Here is a 14735-nt window from a genome sequence, read left to right on the forward strand (position 1 = left end):
ATCTACAGTTTCTTTTTCTTCATATGGAAATCAGTATTTCAATCATATGTATTGAATGTCATATGTTTTTGTCTTCTACCAATTCCAACTGGAATCTCTTTGTAATCTTTGCTATGGTTAAATGAAATTCACTTGACATTTAAAAGAAAAGAAAAGATTCCAACTTTCCTAACTAAAGCTAGAGAAAGTTTTCCAACTATCAAATGCGTTATTTTCCTTTGGCTCATTACTATCCCAACACACCTAAGAGAAAAAGCCCAGACTTCTTAACTAAAATGTTCCAAGTGAATAAAACCGACCCTTTTTTTATAAAGTGGTGGAGAATTTGGAGATTATGGATTTAAACTTTCAACCTATGTTTAAGAAATCTTGCCTTACCTACTTAATCTAATCAAGGGTGTTTGGCACGACATAATCTATATACATAAACAAATAATAACCAAGTCAGGGGTCATCTTTCTCACAAAGTGGCTAGTCAATAAAGACTGGTTGTTGGCTGCCATTGGAAGAAACTCACAATAAAATAAAACAATCTGTGGTAGGTGATCATTTCGCTTTCAGTTCACAGTAGATTTCAGCAACCAAAATCTAATTCTTCAAAGCCTAACTCCTTTCCCAAACCTAGCCGTGAGTCTTGCCCTTCCTGTCATCTTCTTAATCCACCACCTAACACCCACCAAGACCAAATTTTTTTTATTTTTATTTTATGTTTTAAAGGAAAGCTACCAACCCACAAGACCTCAAGAAAAAAGGAAATGAAAAGGTGTGGATCCCAGTTCTAACCATCCAAGCAGTCTGAAATAAAATCTATGATCAATGATCATCAATGACATTATGAGCCGACTAGGATTTTATAATTTATATTGATGAGTAACTCTACATTTCTACAGATTTCATGACCCTTAGCTGGGACCCACTGGTCCTGGTTTTGGTGTTATTCCTTTCTGGATTCCAGCTGTTGTCTGTTTGATATGGCTGCCAACGTTAGAGCTTCAAACTCTCATCCCCATCCTCTATCCACCAGCACCCAAGAATTTTTTTAAGTTTTTATCCCAGAACAACCCACAAAAAACCCCCCCCCCCCCCCCCACCCACCCCCAAAACCTCAGAGGAACAGTAAAGCAACATAAAAATCATCAAAAAAAACAGGGATTTTATCAATGAAGAACAAAAACAAACAGAGATGAAATATATTGAAGACTGAAAATAAAGAGAAAAATTAAAGTTGTGATTTTTATTTTTATTTTTACCTGAACGACGCCCAAGAAAGCGTTACTCCAGCCGTATTTAGCAGCCAAGGGAACGACGGCGACGGACATGACAACCCTGTCAGCATTGCAGAGGGCCATCACACAGGCCATCAGAGCCACCACCTTAAACCTCTCCGGCACCATAAAACCCTCCTCTTGGGCCGCGGCGGCTCTCCCGCCCACGCCCAGCAACCCCGTTTCTATCCCCTCCGCAGTACACCTCACCTCACGCCCTCTCTGCATAGCAGGAGGAAGAGGAACAAGCCGGCCGACACAGCCCCGAGATCCCTCCACACTAGCCAATGCCAAACGACCCGGAGCCCATTCCGTGTGGATTTTATGTTGGAATCCCAAGTGGGTCTTTCTAAAATTGATCAAGCCGTAACGGGTCTGGGAAAAAGATGAAGACTTTGGATTGGGGGAATGTAGTTGACATTTGGCAGTAGACGTTACGGCTGCCATCTTAGAGAGGGGGTTGGCTACTTGGCTATGGCTATTGGCTAGCCTTGCGGGAGGGAGGGAAAGAAAGGAGAGAAATGGGTTGTAGAAATGCTAGGTGGGCAGTCTAAAGATGGAGGCTTTTAAAAGGATGACATTAGTGGGGATTAAACCTACCTAATTTCCCAAATTGAGGTTGTTGGGAGCAACACAACTCGATAAGTGAGGAAATTGACATGAAGAATACAAGGAAGGTGATGGGGGTTGGTGACAAATGAGACCAGGGAAATACAACTCACCTTTTACTTCTCAATTTTCATACTTGAATAATTCTTGGGGTTATGTTTACCTTAATTACCTACCTTTTATATTAACCCAATTAAGTTGGTCGAATAACTTATTAATAATTACTCCGCATTATATTTTAAGTTTGGTTTTTTTTTTCTGGTATAAGTTACTTATTGTCTTTTTTCAATTTGAGTTGAGTTTATCTATTTGTGTGATATTTTATCAATTAAGATCATATGGCGGACTTCATTCAATGTACACATTTAGGGGGTGTATTCAATCATGACTTTTATAAATTTTTAAAGACTTTTATCAATTTTAAAAATTTGGCGGCCTTTTAAAGGCTCTTTAAAAGTTTAGCTGTATTGGATTCAGACTTTTCAAAACTCTTTAAAAGTATACTGGTATTCGATTCCGACTTTTATAGTCTTTAAAAGTCTACTGTTATTCAAAAATTTATTAACTTTCATAGACTATGTCAGAATATGATTTCTGTAAATTTGTTCTTCATTATTATAAATAGATGAAATCCAACACTCCAACCCAAAATTTCGAAGATTCTTTACAAAAAAAAATATTGAAAGAGATGGAAGGTAGGTCGCACCAGATATAACAAGTGGAAAAACATACAATATACTCTATTTTCTTGATATATAATAATGATTATATTTAGTGAAAATTGATTATATTTTCTTTAAGTATAATATACTTTATTTTTGTAAGAAAATTATAAATAATATATTAATATAAGTTATGGAATGTTTGTATGGATGTATTCAATTTAGAGTTTTAATGACTTTTATAGACTTTTTAATATGAAAACAAATTTTAAAAGTCTATAAATATTTGTCATACAGATATTTATAGACACTTACAAAGTTTATGAGAGTTTGAAAGATTTTAGGAAAGTCTACAAAAACTCTATAAAAGTCAATTAAAATCAATCACTTTAAAATTTTTTGAAGGTCTTTAAAAGTTTGGATTGAATACACCCCCTAAATAGATGTTGCAGACTTTTTCGTAAAACAAATATATTCTCCAAACTATTAAAAAAAACACACACACACATTTATATTTGGAGTATATTTTGTGAGAACATTGCACGTAAGATGCACATAAATGTAATGTTTTGCTCAGAGGTGAGACAATTAGATGTAAACCTTTAAATTTTACTAATTTAATACTCCGTAATAAAGCTTTGTGTAGAGTTGAGGCAATTATGTTGGATTCCTTATTAAATTAAATATAATTGCCAGAAAATACGTAACTTTTGTATTAAATTACAAATTTTAAAAGTTTGAATATAACTGTGATAATATATATATATATATATATATATATATATATTTGAATACTGCTGACTTTGTTACAATTCTTGAGACTCGAACCTACCTCTTATATATGGGGGTGTAACTGGGTGTCACTAGACCACAAGGTTTTGGCCATATTTAATATTAAATTACAAAATTTTAAATTCAAATAAAACTATAGAAGTGCAAAAGTTTTTTTTTTTAACAATAAGCATGTAGTCCATTACTGGGATTAGGTTCATGTGAACATGGTATTCAACTCTTCAAGGGTATTTCGGTCCTTTCGAATTATTATTATTATTTTTAAAATCGTTTTGAATGTGTTAGACTTACACCTCGGCTACTTTGACTTATTGTCAGATCACAATTCACACAGGTTGAGCTCATTTCTACCAACTCAGGATTTTAACTTTATTTAATACGGGATATGAGGGTCGGACTGGTCCCTACTGCCTAAATTTATTCAATTGTTCATCCTGCGGAATAGATAGGGGAGATCTATCCTACTCACGGAGTCGCGGACAATATACTAACAAGTTGGCGCATTAACAAGCAATTTCAATCGAGTTAGTCAAAAATTAGTTTGGTCGCCACAATAATTCAAGTTTAACTTATTATTGAAACTATTATTGATCTTCTCAATTTACGCTGGTCTAGGTTGTTTCAGTTCATTACTGTAATCATTTAAATTTAACATGTAAAATGACTTTTGAATATATAAATTTATCTTAGGGTAATTTTTCACTATATTAGTCTTCGCCTGTTGTGGTATTACCACATTTAATCTTACTCTTTTACGGTGTGTTTGAAGATCAGAAAAATGACTTCTGGAAAATGAGTTATTTTCCAGAAAACGTTTTCATTTCCGGTGTTTGGTTGCATCCTAGAAAACAGTCTTAGTTTGTTTGGTTCATTTTCCAGAAAATGAACAAAATTATATAAATAAACATTTTACATATTAATTAAACATTTGCAAGCAACTACCAATATTAGAAAGCAAAAGAATAAATAAAATGCACTGAAAAATTGTTTGAAAACAAAAGAAAAAAAAAAGGCAGTGAAATGAGAGACATTAATCGCTACTTTCTTCGTAAAACTTCATTTGGCCATAATTTTTTGCGCTGGCGGCCATACTTCCGGCGGTCTCAAACAGAAGGGCTACGTACTTTCTTCGGTGGCGATCCTCCTTTGCGGCATTCTGAAGCCTTCATCCAGCAACCTCTGACTGATCGCCATTGTCAGATTGAAGGTCGGGGCCAATTGCGATTTCTCGTAATTCGGACGAGCTTCGTCCATGGCCGGCGATCCAACCGTCAAATCCAGGATCGGAGGGCAGGGGTGGAGTCGTCCCCTCTCTACGGTCAGGCCCTGATGCTCAAATCATTGATCGGACGTCGATGGATGTTTCGCATGTTGCTGCCTAGCCGGCGACTTTTCGACGGGTGGAGGCTGCAAAGAAAGAAACGTCGGCGATGATCTCGGAGAGACTGGAGGAAGAGGCGTGAGAGCAGAAGAGGTGGAAGTGGAGTAAGGGCAACATGTGAAGAGAGGCTCAGGCGTGTTGGAAAAATGACTTCCCAAAAATAAAATGGGAAGTCATTTTCCCCCAAAAGAGGCTCATTTTCCATTGACTAATGTGTTATTTTCCTTTGACCATATTTTTCCTGCTCTTCCCAAACACCAAAAACCCGGAAAATGATTTTCAGAAATCATTTTTCGGGTTTTCAAACACACCCTTAATTTTGTTACATTGCATCATTGACTTTATTTTGTTGCCACAGTTAGTCATCCTTTTAAGATTTTATTAATTCACCATTTAATAAATAACTAACATGTAATTTAATCATCTAATTAAAAGAGTTCGTTTATAAGACATGGAGAGAAATTACATGCATGTTGGTAAAAGAAACTCGATCAAATGTTAAAATTACATGTTATTTATCTTTATTATGTAATGAAATAACAAAAATTCAAATGGAATACCAATTGTGGCAAGCAAATAAAAGAAGATGTAATAAGACAAAATTAAAAGAATATAACTAAATGTGACAATGCCACAGTAGTTGACTATTAAAATTGTAATTTGCTCATTGTTTTATGACAGCAATTTAATTTATTAATTATATAGTAATTAGATATAAACTAAAAAGTCTTTTAAATTTTATTCTCTATAATAATAAAATAAAAATAAAGAACATTTAATATAAATTTATTCTTTGTCACTATATTTCATAAACAAGCACATACAAATTTAAAATAAAATAACATGTATATTTTTAAAAAAATACAAAAAAAAATGAAGAGAAGATCATAAATTTGAGAATAGAATTATGGGTATTAGAGGAATTTAATATTATTTTTTTTCAAAAATCAAAATGAAACGTTGTGCCAAGTAGCTCTTTCAAAATTAACTTTTTAAGTTCAAGAAATTAGCTTTAAAACCTATTTACCAAATATATCCACTTTAGGGTCAAATAGGTAAAGTTAATAATAATATTTTTTAAAAAATTAAAAGATATGTCAAAAAATCATTTATCAAATAAGAACGGAAATACTTTCATTGTTAATTTGTTATCCAACACATAGAATTACATCGAGAAAATAGATAAATAATATAAAATATTTTTATTTACCAATATGTCACAAATATTTTTATTAAAAAATATAATTTTGGCTTGCTTCCCGGCAAATTAATTAGTACATTGAGAATTGAACTATTTGGTATTTGGTGGATTGTGAAATTTAATCAACAACCAACATCCATGAAGAGATATTTTATAAAGATTTTGTTTATGCACACAGTATGCCCCCCAAAAAAAAGTTAGACAATTGTCCTACTCCTACATCTGATACCTTATAATTATATATATATTTTTACAAATTTTTAAAATTTGTAAACCACAAAAAACACGCCAGCAAAAATCCCATAATACGCCAACAAACTTTCAACGTCATACCATGTTGGAATTTTAAAAAGTATTTGTTGGTGTTAAAATCAACCCTACCATCGCAATATATATATATAATTGTAGGTTGAAGCTTAGTGATGAATGTATGAAAATGGTAATAATTGTGAATGAGGAAGAAGACTAGCTAGCTCGATGCAACCAGTAGAGCCGAGAATGTAATGTTGTATTGAGTAATACAAATAGATATTTGGCTAGCTCGGTGCAATCTTATAATGATTCTTAAGCTAGATGTAATTATTTTATTACAAATATGCTGATTACACGTGATTCTAACTCTCATGATCTATATAATATTATCTTAGCATGGAATTCTAAAAAACGGATATCATTTCATCATATTGGTCTATTATAAATTTTAAAATACCTAATGTATCAAAAAAAATTTTGTGGTAAGCATTTGAAATATTCGCATACCCCATCGAGCACAATTTATTCCACGCACCAATAATGATTTTACTTTATTTAATATATAGGAGAGTGGTCCTACTCCGTATTCCCTATGTCCTCAAATCCAGCTTTAATAGTGTTAGAAAATTGACACTAAATCACATGTGAATATGAAATGTTTTATGTGGGATCTATTATTGATTAGGGTTGAGTTAAAGTATATTAAGGTTCTCTTTATATGTTTTTTCTACTCAGGTTTTCTCTATTAATGAGATGAGTTGTGTATATTTATAGTTTTAAAATAATAATAGGTAAATGAAAATTTAATTCTTAATACTCCGGTATATATTAATGAAGTTGAGGAAATGATGCTTTGGAAAATTTTTGAAGTAGCATTTAATACATTAAAAATAAATGAGTTTATACTAATATAAATACATTTAAAAGTGTGTCGATTTACCTTCTTGTGATTATTTGTAAATTAGAGTTACAAAACTAACTTCACTCAAAGTGTGATCGTAAACTTTTCTATAAACTTTTTAAAGATCAAATTTAAAATATTTTATTAAGATTCTATAAAGTTGTCTCTTGGGCACGATTCAAATTATGGACCGAACACATGTGCATGTGATGCACGTTAAGGGGTATTTAAGGAGTACTTTTTTTATTTACTTATTGTAATCATACTGTATCATGCTGCCAAGGTAGGAAAAGAAAACATATAACATGACTATATGGGATCTAAAATTGTACGGTTTTATGTACTATCGATAAAGGAAAATATTTTTTTAGCTAATCAGTATAGGTAGAAATTTAGTTTTTAAAAATGTAACAATTTTTTTTTTTTCAAAAATTCAATTTTATCCTACAATTGTTACTAAAGTAAAATTTCTAAATTCATTTTATGTTAGTTGACTAATTCAATTTGTGTCTCGATACAAAAATTTATTATGCTGAGATCGATGATGAATACACGTAAGAGAATGGTGTAAATACACCAGACATGATTAAAGCAAGAAGTTGAAAGACATGGGAAACCATTCTGAATCAATACTGAATATGCCACATTGCAGTTGGATAACCTTAAGTAAATGGATAGACATGCAAAAGTATTGCAATGGATATACTTGAATTTAGATAAATATATATGCCATGCATATCTCTTGAATGTATGTATATAAGATTATTCCACAAACCTGTGAAAACTATAAATTTAATATTAGGAAATATGAGAATATATAACTAAGGGGATATAATAACAAAGTGAATTAATTTACATATTTGCCATTTGACTATTGTTTGTAGGAGATGATGATGAAATCTCGTAACTACTCCTTTAAGGTGTGGACCGTTATTATTTCTTCATGTACTTTTAACTTTTAAATTCAAGATCAATTAAATTTTATTCTTGATTATTTTTTAAAAATAAGATTTTTTTCACATTATTTTGTTTATTTTTAAAAAGAATTTATTTTTTCCTAAAAATAATAATTAAAAATTATTTCTACAATTTTTTTTCCAATGGAAAGAAATACAAACTTGTAATCATAAGATCACGGATTCAAATTATTATCCTTTTAATTTAAATCAATTACTTATGAATAACATAAACAGATTTATTTCTTTGTAATCTTTTATTAGTTTACAATAAAGAGTAAAATTTACTTATGGCCTGTTTGGTTGGATGTAGTTTGGGGGGAATTTCAATTCAGTGAATTCCCAAACTACAGTGTTTGGTTGGAGGGAATTGCAATTCCGCATAATTGCAATTCCCTCCAAATGATGAATTGCAATTCATGGGGTACCCCCCATGAATTGCAATTCGGTGGAGATGAGGGGCAATTTGTTGGTGTAAAGACAATTTTGACCCTCCTCCCATACTCTTTGTTTTTTTTTTTAATTTGAAATAATAATAATAATAATAATAATAATAATAATAATTATTATTATTATTATTTTGAAAGAATTATTATTATTATTATTGTTGTTGTTGTTGTTGTTGTTATTATTATTATTATTATTATTATTTTAAAAGAATTATTATTATTATTATTATTATTATACTTATTATTATTATTATTATTATTATTATTATTACTACTACTACTATTATTACTACCACTATTACTACAACATCTACCACAACATAAGGGCATTTTAGTCATTTTGTCGCTTATTACCTTTCAATTCCCTGTACTCCTATTTCTGCATACCAAACACTGTAATTTCAATTCCTACTTTATTCATTGAATTGTAATTCCACCGAATTACAATTTTTTTCCCCACTAATTTCCTTCTCCCAACCAAACGCCCTGTTAGAATGTGAAAGAGTAGCGGGGTTTCCGTCATCCAAAAAAGTAGTGGTATTCATTTCCTAGGAAGGTCATGTCAGTTTTGTGGCGTATGCTGGGGGTGTACGTAAGTGAGGGGTATTTCCGTCCATGAAACGTGTCACGCGCCAATGGTCAAAGAGCACACGTTGGCAAGACGTGGCAGTGGCGTGGCCAGGTTCGGTGACAACAACTTAAACAATTTGTCGTTAGTTAATAGTAATGCAATTGCCGCTTCACATATCCCAACTACCACCGGTCCGCACACTCACGCTCTGCCCCACATTCTTTTCTGTAAAAATTAATTTATTAATTTATTATTTATTTGTTTAGTACTAACTTGTATCTCAATATTTTTCAAAATGGAAATCACAAATTTAAACTTCAATGGAGGAATTGACTATTTGTACTTAATAAGCTGTTAAAAAATATACATCGACAGATATTATATTATAATAGAGTCACTAATACTCAAAAAATTATTGTTTATTTAACCCCATCTGTAACATTTTAATTATTTTAAAGTAATGTAAGGTTAAAAGTGAATTTTAGGTAACACAGTAAACAGTACATGATTAAATAAGTTGGCTAATCCCCTAATTCATCATTAATCCTCTGTTTTCTGTTAGTTGACGGCGGTTGAGCTTGAAGAAGGACGACCATGGACCTGGAACTCTGGAAGGAAACAATCAGAAATGGAAATAACATTAACAATTTTTTTACCCAAAAAAAAAAAAAACAAGTACCAATACGTAAAATGGGAAAATTTCCAACGAGAAAGGTGGTTAGATCAGATCAAAGGGTGCAGGCGTCCAGCTACATCTGCGGTTGTGTGAACACCATTCATTATAAATGCGGCGAAACTGTACCGCTTTTATTCTAGTGATGATGATGAGCATCTTTCTTTCTTTCTTGTCCATAATCCTTACGTATTTTATCCAAAAAAATAAAATTTTCTCACTTCACCCAACATTCCAATTAACTCGATGATACAACATCCTATTAAATGCGAGAATCAACGTCTAATACTCACGAATCACGATGAACCCATCGCATTTATTATATCTCAAACACTGTAACTGTTAGAGTCAATTCTATATCATTTCATAATCTACGATCCAATAACTAATTAAGCTATTGATTTTGAATGATGTGACTGACTCCAACTAACAAGTTCAACAAGTGACTCCTATGAATAGTCAAATTTAAAACTTTATGAATACCAAATTAATAGTTGAATTAACTAACTTAATTAGGGTTTTATATATTATTAAACTTATATAATGTAGTATGGTGAAATTATAAATTATAATTTAAAGTGCAAAGAGAAAAGTGTGCAATTTTACAAAACACAAATTTCACAATATCATTGTGTTTCATTATTATTATTATTATTATTATTATTATTATTATTATTATTTTGACAAAGTCAAAATAAATATCCGGGCAACTTCCCATTTAATTTGGTCGAATTCAATTAGCGGCCGGTGGCAGCTAGACGTTGAACCAGCCATGGCCGCCCATATATTATTACACCATTTTAAAATTGTTTGCCTTCGATTCACAATTTCTAGTGAATTATTATTTTATAATTATAGATTTTAGAACATGATAATTGATTGCAGTTGTGTACATGTATAGGAAGATTTTGTGTAACAACTTAATTATAAAAAATATTAATAAGATTTAAACGTGTGACTTTTTAGTATAAGAATTATGCTCTATTTATTCGATAATATTGTTGAAATAATGATGCATTTTGTTTGACTTGACTGATTAGCTTAAGATTAAGATGTAAACTTGCACACTAAATTATTTGATATAACATGCACGAACACACACAATAATATGTGGTGGCCTAGGCTAATCATGCCTAAGAAAATATGCTTCATCCGTCCTATTTTTATGTATGTGGTTTGATTAACGATACTTAACTGAAATTATTTTTAATTAAGTATTTCATAATATTAGATTTAGTATTAATATACAAAATTTATATAGTTAGAAAGGAACATACTAGATACTCTTACATTACACTCACAAACTTGCATTTTCAACTCCTTAATATAGCAAGTTTTAATTGGTTGAGATTAAAAAAAAAAAAAAAAAAACGAAAATAAATCTATTAAAACTTGTCACATTAGGAAATGACAAGTTTGTAAGTGGCATATGTGGGACAGTAGAGACAAATAGCATTTTTCATTTAGAAATTACATTAAAAGTACTATTAAACAAAAAATAATAAAAAAAATTATTTAAAAAACAGTAAAGAAATTTGTTTGACTAATAAATAATAAACATGACAGTCCAATGATTTAATTGTTTGGTGTATGGGCTCAACAAAAACCCACAAACATCTTTTCACTTTTATGAGATTCCCATATTCAGCCCATTAAATTTGTGGGTGCTCTTGAGTTTCCTTTTCGGCTTAACAGTCAGGGAAGCCCAGTCCTAATTCTAATACGTTTGACGTAAGCTTGGGTATAATTATAATTGTATTATAAATTTATAATGCTAAATTATAGTTTTATTGTTATGTATTGCATCAATATATCCGTATAGGGGCATCATCCAGTGAATAACTGACCGAAAATTGAATAACGGATAGATATTTTTGTAATATTCATAACCAATCAAAACTGATTAAATAATCTACACAAAATTAAAATTCAGTTTTTGATCGATTACTGAAATTTTGAACATCATAACCCATCTAAAATATTTCATTGGATTGATAGGGCATTGGGCATAGTGATGGGCTAAAATATTATCAGTTATTCGGTGATCAATGTTTTTAAACGTTCATAAATCATAACCGATTAATATCAAATTAAATGAAAATTTGAATTAAAAAAAATCTAATAACGATAGCCCATTGAAAATAGGAATTTTTGGTCCACTTGGCTATCAGTTATCAATTTGATTAATTTTTTGATAGTTATGCTCACCCTTAATTGATATTATCAACACTAGTTTTGATATACATGAACTTTATAAAATAATAAAATAGTACTTACAACACATTTGAGTTATGGAATTAATAAGCAACGAAATACACTATATTTTATAATTTTATATTCTATTGCTTATTAATCTTATTCTATATAGAATAATATTTTTATTCTTTCAAAATTTATTCCATAAATCAAATATTGGTGTGTGAAGCCAAAAAATTGATAGTTTTGGCACTGAATGTGTAGTGAGATTAATATTGTGAAAAATAAATTGCAAAGTGTGAATCAAAATTAAAGCTGACTTTGATTTATTCAAAGGTTTAAGGTGGAAAGGAGTGTCTGACCCCATTCCTTCCTTTAGCTCTCAATCCTCTCAATAAAAAGACTACACTTCACTTCATTTTATGAGTGAATTCAACTTATCAACTACATGAATGTATGTATGTAATGATACCACTACAAATGATGAAATTCTCAATCAAAACCGACACAGAGTTCATACATGAACTAGATTTGTTTAATGGGGTAGAAGTTTGGGCATTTGATGGGGAAGTGAATGAGTTGTTAAAAAATGAGAGGTTGAAAGTAGTCATGAAGGAGTAGATGAAACTGAAGTTGAAGAGAAAGGGGATGATAAATATGTTGACAGTGATGTGGAATTATATGAAGTTGATAGACTTATTTGTAATTAAAATTTTGGGATTATATTTAACGAGTTAGTATTTTTGAAGGAGTACTTTTTAGTATTTTAGCGTTGTTTTTCTTATTTATATCATTTCAGACTTCATTTTCATTTAAACTATATAATTTTTAGCAGTTTTTTTTATATAATATAATAATAATAATTATTATTATAAAAGAAAATTAAACAATTTTTTTTAAAGAAAGAAATAATAAGGGGAGCCACCCCTTATTCTTCCACTTTTCCTACATTGATGTGGGAAAAGTGGAAGTTGAGACTTAGACTCCTATATAAAGGAGCCTCAAGTCTCAAAGATTGTGTAAATTGCCCATCCGATTTTTGGATGGGCAGGCTTGAGGTGCGTTTTTTGATAAATATGTTGTACAATCAAATGTTCACTAATTTGAATTTATGAATTTATATGAACAAATACAAATACTTGTGAAATTACATGGATTTAAGTGTTTGATTGTATTTGTATTGGATGTATCATCTTAATGATCTTTTTCTAAATGACTACTTCACTGTGCAAAATTAATGATATACATATTCATAATTGATTTGACCAACTAATAAATGATGATAGAATGGGGAAGTTCTTTATACCCAAATCCCCTAATAAATGAAGATAGAACGCGGCAATTCTTTATACTCAAAACCCATTCAAACCGTTGCTTTGTTAAATTTAAAAATGCATACCTTTTAATAATGCCTAAGCTTAATACAATCTTAGATGTTCTTTGTAAAATATTCTTAATTTATGTCCATAAGTTAGAATTCATAGAACTGAAATGTATGTTCTTTATAGAATATTCTTAAATTATGTGCATAAGTTAGAATTCATAGAATTGAAATGTAGGATTAAGTCGATTCTCTATCCGATGATGACGAGGTGGACCTGTAGAATAGCTATCTTGGGGCTTATTTTGGAAGGCCCTAAGAGGGCTATTTCTACTAATTTACCATTTCTACTAATTTACCTCCTCATCAGATGGTTGGAATCGACTTAATCTAACGATTAAGATTTTATCAATAAAATTATACTTATAATTTTATACAATCTCTAATATTTTAGAAATATTTTAGAAAATTCTATAAATTTCAACGTATGCACGTAATTTAAAAAATTCTACAAACTCTACAAATTTGTTCCGTCCGAACTCCATGCACATCCACCCCTAAAAAAGAGGCTCTAAAATCAAGAGTATTTCAATGCTCTCCCCTATTGACCTCCTAGTAGTGGAAATGGGATTGTAAGATTTTTTATTTTTAATTCTTTTTTCTCCAATAACTTTTTTAATATAAAGAAGATAAAATAAAGGGAAAATTACATAAACATTGAGAATGTAACACTAACAATACTAAAAATAAAAATAAAATTGCCGATTGACTCGCTACGAACTGTGGCAATGACTTTGATATCTTGATGTTGCCTTCTTGTACTCCAGGAGCTATTGCTACCTATGTTAGGAGAGATGTGGTCGGTGTGCCAAGTGCTCGGGGAGATTGATCTCCTTTGTAATTTTATATTTCGCGCTTCGCCCTTCCTTCACTTCCAATAATAATAATAATAATAATAATAAAATTACGAGTTGAGTCACATTAGATCGTGACTTAGACATTTGTAATTCAAACTTATTATTGAGAAGCAATACTCAATTAATATTTTAAGAGATTCTTAATATTCGTGTTAGATTAAGATTAAATAAAATTTTCAATACGCTTATTTAAATACTTCTCAACCTATTGAAGCACAAATAGTCAACAATTGCCTTAAAAAATTAAATAAAATTTTCAATACGCTTACTTTTCAACCTATTGAAGCACAAAGTATCAACATTTGCCTTAAAAAATTAAATAAATTTTTCAATACGCTTATTTCAATACTTCTCAACCTATTGAAACACAAAGGTTCGAACTCACTCGATCCCATCATCCATGTAGAAATGTAAATCGGGACACCGAGTGTCACTAGACTAGAAGTTCTTTAGCGATCTCCTTATACTTAATAACAACTCATTAGTATAAAATGTATCAATTGAAACACAAATTCATGCTAAAGATTTAGCCAAATGAACATCATAGTTTATAGCTAATGTATATGTAATAATGAAGTCATGATAGCAC

The 14735-nt window shown here is 30.6% G+C and overlaps 1 protein-coding gene across 1 annotated transcript in view; it reads right to left on the reverse strand.

Moving 5' to 3' along the window:
• LOC116029443 (probable anion transporter 3, chloroplastic) overlaps positions 1-1915 on the reverse strand; it is a 6080-nt gene extending 4165 nt beyond the window's left edge. The window contains exon 1 of the mRNA XM_031271455.1: positions 1251-1915. Coding sequence (XP_031127315.1) covers positions 1251-1712 — 462 coding nt within the window. The 5' untranslated portion in view covers positions 1713-1915. The remainder of the gene's footprint in view (positions 1-1250) is intronic.
• Positions 1916-14735: the final 12820 nt, after the last annotated feature.

The sequence above is a fragment of the Ipomoea triloba genome, chromosome 9 (assembly GCF_003576645.1).
Source record: "Ipomoea triloba cultivar NCNSP0323 chromosome 9, ASM357664v1".
Taxonomy (NCBI): domain Eukaryota; kingdom Viridiplantae; phylum Streptophyta; class Magnoliopsida; order Solanales; family Convolvulaceae; genus Ipomoea; species Ipomoea triloba.